The 8279-nt window shown below is 40.1% G+C and overlaps 1 protein-coding gene across 1 annotated transcript in view; it reads right to left on the reverse strand.

Annotated features, from left to right (window-relative positions):
- The window catches only part of mkln1 (muskelin 1, intracellular mediator containing kelch motifs), a gene marked incomplete in the record, with an annotated part of 120689 nt that overhangs the window by 82331 nt on the left and 30079 nt on the right, over positions 1–8279 (reverse strand). Inside the window, 1 exon segment of the mRNA XM_037695953.1 lies at positions 3186–3298. Coding sequence (XP_037551881.1) covers positions 3186–3298 — 113 coding nt within the window.

The following is an 8279-nucleotide window of genomic DNA, read 5'->3' on the forward strand; positions in this document are numbered from 1 at the left end:
GTATGTATGTATATATATATATATATATATATATATATATATATATATATATATATATTACGTACATTACATAATAACCTACATTTGATTTGATATTTAACAACTCTTTCAGAGCTTATGTTTACCACGCAGCTCTTTAAATTAAGCTGTCGCAAATTATCTTCATGATTGAAGTGCTGTTTAGTAATATTAAGTTAGCGCTCCTTTTTACCACAGTGAAAGTCGTGGAGAGAATTTTTGACCTTGGGCGAAATAGATGCAGAAGCTGCTGGATCCACAGGATGGACATCATGGCCGAGGTGTTTGACATGCAATGACTGAAAACCTCCTGAATGAGGATGATTGTAAACGTAGATTACACAATTCCTACACCTTTTTAACTTCACTGCAATGTTCATTTACAACACATGGACATTCTGTATTATGGTTACGTTTTTCAGTACTCATTACAGATAAAACCAAAAAAAATACATAAATAAAAAACCTGGACTTTATTTGTAACTGAAGATGTATCACTTCTCATCCGAGGCTCTTTCTCAATTGAATGAAACGAGGAGTGTGATTCAAGTTATAAAGCTGTGGTGTGCCGTCAGCTTGTATTATGGAGACTGACACATGCAGATCAATCTCCAGCAAGCTTACAGAACACCACAGCTTTATAACTTTAATCCCAGATTCCTTTTTTCATTGAATTGTGAGTGCTCCTCGGATGATTAGCGAAACGTCTTCAGTTTTAAAAAAAGTCCTGTGGTTTTGTTTTTATCTGTTTTGGGGGGGATTTGCCGTGTCAAGGATAACTGAGAATCTTCAGCAGCATTGTTACAGGTAAAAAACAATTACTTCACTTATCTACACTATTGACGTAAAAAAACACTGTAAGCACTTCACTTTTGATGATCAGATGGAAGCTCAAGACTTGAAAATGTTTCTTTTATTAGAAATAAAGACCTGTACAAAAAAACAATTATACACTAATTATATATGCAACCTTAACAAGCTACATGTTTGGCTATTTGTGGGCTTACTTTGCAGGATCTACATTTCTATAGATCAACTATGATCTACTCTAAATATTTTTAAACATGTCTGTTTGCCATGGAACGGGCAATGGATTCCAGCACCCCAAGGAGTGCCTGACTGAAAGCAGCACTCTGTTCAGCCTCCTGCCTTCGCTGTGCTGCTTCCTCTCTGCGAACATCTGCTTCCTCTCTCCTCAAGGCCATCTCCTCCCTCCTAATTGCTTTCTCCTGCTTCCTCGCTGCTGCAGCTTCTTCTTGCCTTGCTTTTTTGGCATCCTCACAAATAAAATGGAAGTGTTCCTCTCTCTGCTTCCAGTTCATCTCCTCTTGTTCTGTATGTGCAGAAACAAAGCTCTCTGCTGCACTTGTTGATCTGCGCTTTCTATTGCCTAGGAATAACACATAAGAAAATGGCTGTTAGATGATGAAGTACAGGTAGAGTTTTTAAATAAATTATTTACATTAAAGTTCCTGCTAATTTCAAAAGGTGTTTGTTCACAAGATCAGAAATGATTCTGTTCATAAAGCAGTCTAGTACTTTAATGATAGTAAGCAGGTGGGCATCAATAAACTACATGTAGTCATTTACAATGGTTTGTGCTCATTTAGAAAAAGAACAGAGCATCGTTAATCTGAACAAAAATCACTACACCCTGTATAATTTCAATAATAAACTTCATAAATGAAAGTTTAAGTAATAAATGAATAACTAAATTTAACAGTTATCCATTACAACTGAATAAACAAGTAGTTTGAATACATGCAAGGTGTTTTACAACAAAAACAAAACAACATTCATATCGACATGATCAATGTGATGTTAAACACGATTGTTGCTTCTTCTTACCTAGTAACAGGTGCTGTTCGGTGCCGCTCTGCTGCGTGTTGCCCGGTGGCGTAGATGTGCCCGGTGGCGTGCATGTGCCTAGTGGCGTAGATGTACTTGGAGCTGGTGTGGTCCGGAAGGGTCAGAAGCGGGGCGGATTGGACAGTCAAAAGCAGAATCTGGCGAACCTTCATGTTCAGTGGGACTTTCTGCATCAAAATAAGAGTGGAAAAACAGCAACAGAGTACAGTTAGCAATGATGCTAACTAATGACGACGTAACCAAGTCAGCCTCGTTTGTGCAGAGTACTTTCAGAAAACGCAAAGAAACGGTTGCATGAGGAAAAGGAAATATGCTTAAAGTAAATAAAATACACTCACCATCAACTATTAGTTTTTTAAGCTTTCCTCTTTGCTTTGGTGTGCGATGGAAGCCCTGCACCGCCATCTGCGCAGACACCTCTTGAAAAATCTTTTCATTTCGTTTCGTTCCATCTAGCTCGCGCTGCACTTGTTCATCGGCCAGCAAACAGAGAAATGCCTGAACTTCAGCATTCGACCACGGTTGTGCCATGATTATTTGTTTTAGCTTATAAAATATTCCAAAATAAGCTCCTCCGATTTCTTGTTGTCTTTTATGTGGGTGAAAATGAAAATGGTGGATTTTGATTTCCGGTGGAAGACTGAATCTCCGCCCTCCACCAATGAATACGCCCCCTGACCAATCAGTGACCTACAGTGCGCTGATGTCACAACTAGACCCTACAAGAACCAGACCTGGGACCTCAGTGATTTAGGTCCCAAAAATGGGGTGGGTTCCACCACTAGAGGCATTGTTGATAAATCACGCAATCGGCCACAACTAGTTACATAGGAGTACCAAAAAGCCCCGTGGATAAGGGGCTTAACAGGTCTTTGAGGGCCAGAATTGTTGCTGATTGGCAGGTGTTCAAATACTTATTTGCAGTAGCAACACACAAATAAATTATTTAAAAATCATACATGGTTATTTCCAGATTTTTTTTTACATTATGTCTCTCACAGTGGACATGCACCTAAGATGAAAATTTCAGACCCCTCCATGATTTCTAAGTGGGAGAACTTGCAAAGTCGCAGGGTGTTCAAGTACTTATTTTCCTCACTGTATAAGGCATTACAGTAATCAAGCCTAGAGCTCACAAAGGCATGGATGGCCTTCTCCAGATCGCTATGGCTAAGGAGTGACTTTACTTTAGAAAGCAGACAGAGCTGAAAGAAGCTGGTTTTCACAACAGAACTGGGAAAAAAAAGCTCTTTCAGTATTAACCTTAACCAAAATAAACATTTTGAAGCCATTCTCACCTCTTTTTCAGTGTCTCTGGAGATGCAGGCCCACTGGTTCTCCTGAACACTATAAGCCCAGAAGTCTGCCAGATCCTGTGTACCATCCCATCCCCCGAACAGGTAAACAGTCTCTGCAGCACAAGTACACAGATTGGCACAAAGGAAATACAACTTTATTAGCATTCATGTAAACTAAAACATTAAACTATACAAAAAAAACTATAATTAAGCAATTGCTGCAAACAGCGTGAGCACAAAACATTATTAAAGACAACAAATATCCAAGATGCACCTTTCAGACAATCATGATACAGCTTGAAACACAGGACCGACCACTCACTCAATTACCCACCCTCCCTCCCTGCCACAGTCGGATAAAAAATAATTTACCCAGGGTTCGACAAAAGGACATTTTTCAGGCTGTCTAGCTGACAACCTATTGACAAAATCTGGTTGTGTGCCAAAATTTTTGGTGGTCTACAAACTACAAAAAAAAATTAAAAAATAAAACTGTAGTATGCTTTTTATAACTGTTTATTGTTGTTGCTGTTGTCCATTGTTTCATCTTTCTTTGTTAAATCAGGTCTCTCTTGTAAATGAGTCCTCGAGGCTCAATGGGATTTACCTGTAGAAATAAAGGTTGATTGATACAATAAAGGCAGCAAAAAAAAAAAAAAAAATACGGTAATCATTTAAGAAGAATATTGCACTACATACAAAGTGTAAGAGCCATATTAGTAAAATAAGTAATTGATGGCTTGACAGGTGAGCACGCAGCTTTGACACTTGGGTGGTGGGTGTGTCAGTGTGTGTGTGTGTTGACCGTCACCAGATATAAATGACGTGCTAACTGGCGTTCTGGTTTTGTATGGATGAGGAAGTTGGGTGCACCCGGGGTCGTCATATTTTCTGTTGACCGTGTTATAAGACGCCGTAGAGTTATGCCATTAAGCATTTATCAGAAGTTTAGACCTGGTCAGTATGTGTCTCGGTCTGTAATGTTTAAAGCATGGAAATTTGAAATGGAATAAACCGATCATGACACAAAGAAGTGACCTGGAGTGACGTCAGTTTGGAAACATGCGTCGGACAGAGATTCCCGAGTTTAACCCAGTGCGGCCCTCAACATCATAAGTTTGCCGCGAAATTACAAAGTTTATAGAAATGTTCTCAGTCAGCCATCTTGTGGATTTCTTGGAATGTCTAAGATACTAAATGGAAGACTTTCAGGAGCTGCTGGAGTAGCACTTCCTTGTTCTCATCTCCTTCCTTGTCAGACTTTGCAAGAGAGGCACTCACACCATATTTAAGGCAACAAAAAAGGTTAAATCATGCCATCTGGACCAGTTTCTTTAAGGGAGAAATGTTTCATCTTTCATTCTGCAGCCTGCCAACCAGATCTGTCCCATAAGTAGCCTTCATTGCTGTGTTTCAAGCCAACCTCCTGATGGAATCACAGAAGCAGGCTTAACACATGCAAAAAGACCGATCCGCCCAAAACAATTAATCATCATGTACAATAAATGTTTTAGTCAAGATGGCCAACTTGCTACTCACAGAAATAGCCTGAGGACACCAAGACCAAAATGGTTCAGAAAAATAGTTTGTAGGCTAAATCACCCAAATACTTAAGGCAGGGATTAAAGCTATTAAAAAATAATAATAAGTTTGTACACATCCTTTATGATTGTCTATTGTTGTCCACTGTTATGACTCCTTGTTAAAATTCAGGTCTCTCTTGTAAATGAGTCCCTGAGACTCAATGGGATTAACCTGTATAAAGGTTGAATGAATGAAAAAAATGCAAGGGATTTAAGAGCAAGGGTGATGTACAGAGTTATAGCAATTACAGGGGAATTAAGCTGATGAGTTAAACAACGAAGATCTGGGAGAAAGTTGTGGAAGCAAAACTTAGACGAGGTGACTATCTGTGAGCAGCAGTATGGTTTCATGCCAAGAAAGAGAACCACAGACGTCATCTTTGTTTTGAGGATGTTGATGAGAAGTACAGAGGGTCAGAAAGAACTTTATTGTGTCTTTGTAGATTTAGAAAAAGCATATGACAAAGTGCCGCGGGAGGAGGTGTGGTATTGCATGAGGAAATCTGGAGTGGCAGAGAAGTATGTTAGACTGGTACAGGACATGTATGATGACAGCAGGACAGTGGTGAGATGTGCTGTAGGAGTGACAGATAGCTTCAAGGTGGAGGTGGAGTGCATCAAGGATGGGCTCTGAGCCCCTTATTGTTTGCTTTAGTGATGGACTGACTAACGATGAGGTCAGGCAAGAATCCCTGCCGACTATGATGTTTGCAGATGACATTGTGATCTGTGGTGAGAACAAGGAACAGGTGGAAGAGAACTTGGGAGAGGTGGAGTTATGCACTTGAAAGAAGAGGAATGAAAGTCAGCCATAGTCAGACAGAGTCCGTGTGTGTAAATGAGAGGGAGGAGGTGGAACAGTGAGGCTAAAAGGAGCAGAGGTCACAAAGGTGCAGGACTTCAAGGACTTGGGGTCCACTGTCCAGGAAAATGGGGAATGTGGTCAAGAGGTGAAGAAGAGAGTCCAAGCAGGATGGAGTGGATGGAGAAAAGTTTCTTGAGTGATTTGTGGCAAAAGGGTGTCAGCAAAAGACAAGACAGTGAAGAAGTCTTTCGGATGAAAGACGAAACGTTTCTAGATTTTTTGTTTTGTTTTGTTTTATGAATGTCCAGAGGACTAGACATAAATTTTTAGATTTTTCTACCTGGATTATTGAGCATGCATCAAGGTATTTTCAAGACAGTGGTGAGACCAGCTATGTTATCAGAGTCAGAGTTTCTTTATTGTCATTCGCACCTCATGTAGTACATGTGGTGGAGCGAAATTATGTACACAAGGTCCCAGTTACATCCAACAATAAAATGTATAAGAAAAACAGTAACAACATCTAAGATATGAACTAAGAAAAACATCAACTAAATATACACTAAGCACTCATAACATAAAACATTGAACATCAGCACAAACATGAACATGAGTCTGTGAGCAGATGTGCACGCATGAACACATCAACATTGAAACAGATCAGCAGCAACATGAAACAGATCAGCAGCAACATGATGTGGTTTTTCACAGTGATTATTCTAGTTAGAGATTCATGAGTCTAACAGCCTCAGGGTAGAAGCTGTTCCTCAGTCTAGTGGTTCTACACTTAATGCTCCTTAACCTCCTTCCTGAGGGGAGTGGGGCAAAAAGTGTGTGCGCTGGGTGAGTGTGGTCCTTCATGATGCAGGTGGCCCTCTTCCTGCATCTGGAGGTGTAGATGTCTGTGATGGTGGGGAGGCTGACTCCAACATCTTCTGTGCAGCCTTCACCACTCTCTGCAAAGCTTTTCTTTCTGCAGCTGTGCACCCTCCATGCCACACGTTGATGCTCGAGCACAGGATGCTCTCCACTACACACCTGTAGAAGGAGGTGAGGACTGAGCTACCCAGACCAGCTCATCTCAGCCGCCTGAGGAAGTAGAGTCTCTGATGAGCTTTCTTGATCAGGCTGGTGGTGTTGTTGCTCCAGCTGAGGTTGTCATTCATGTGTACACCCAAGTACTTGTAGCTGGAGACCACTTCCACCGCAGATCCTCTTATGTTCAGGGGGGTGTAGATGTTTTTGTTCCTTCTGAAGTCCACAATCATCTCCTTTGTCTTCTTCACATTGATGTGAAGGTTGTTCTCTTTGCACCAGCTCTCCAGGTGTTCTACCTCTTGCCTGTAGCTGGACTCATCATTGTTTGTGATGCATCCCACCACCGCTGTATCATCTGCAAACTTTACAATGTGACAGCCTGGATGGGTAGCTGCACAATCATACGTGAGCAGAGTAAACAGGAGGGGGCTCAACACACAGCCATGAGGAGAGCCAGTGCTGAGGGTTATGGTGGAGGAGGAGAGGTAGTGGATCCTCACTAACTGTGGTCTGTTTGTTAAAAAGTCTAGTACCCAGTTTCAAATGGAGGGGCTTAGTCCTAGTGTGGATAGTTTGTCCATCAGGGTTTGGGGGATCATGGTGTTAAAGGCGGATGTGAAGTCCACAAAGAGCATACGGACGTAAGAGTTTTTCTGCTCCAGGTGGTTGAGCACAGTGTGGACCACAGAGGAGATGGCATCCTCTGTTGATCGGTTCTCACGGTATGCATACTGATGAGGGTCCTCGATGTTGATGGTTGTTTTGATGCGAGTCATGACCAGTTTTTCAAAGCATTTAGCGACTATCGGGGTGAGGGCCACTGGCCGATAGTCATTCAGACCAGTCACTGTAGAGCTTTTTGGGACTGGGATGATGGTGGCAGTCTTCAGGCAGGTGGGAACTGTCTCCAGGGTAAGTGAGGTGTTAAAGATGTTTGCCAGCACTTCACAGAGCTGATCAGCACATTCCTTAAACACTTTTCCGGGGATGTTGTCTGGGCCAGTTGCCTTGTGCGGATTAATCCTCCTGAAGGTACTCCTTACTTCTGCTGAGGTCACGCTGAGATTATGGTAAATGGTTACGGTAAATGGACTGTACTTATATAGCGCCTTTCTATCTTATCGAGATCTTACCTGGCGTGTGCTCTCAGATAAATAATTACCTGAATATACACAGTATATATATATATATATATATATATATATATATATATATATATATACACACATATATACATATATATACACATATATACATATATACAAATATATATACATATATACAAATATATACACATATATATACACATATATACACATATATATACACATATATACACATATACATACACATATATACACATATACATACACATATATACACATATACATATACACATATATACACATATATACACATATACATATATACACATATACATATATATACATACATATATACATACATACATACATATACATACATACATAAACATACATATACATACATATACATACATACATAAACATACATATACATACATATATATACATATACATACATACATATACATATACATACATATATACATACATAAACATACATATACATACATATACATACATATACATACATATATACATACATAAACATACATATACATACATA

The sequence above is a fragment of the Nematolebias whitei genome, chromosome 22 (assembly GCF_014905685.2).
Source record: "Nematolebias whitei isolate Nwh7 chromosome 22, NemWhi1, whole genome shotgun sequence".
NCBI lineage: Eukaryota > Metazoa > Chordata > Actinopteri > Cyprinodontiformes > Rivulidae > Nematolebias > Nematolebias whitei.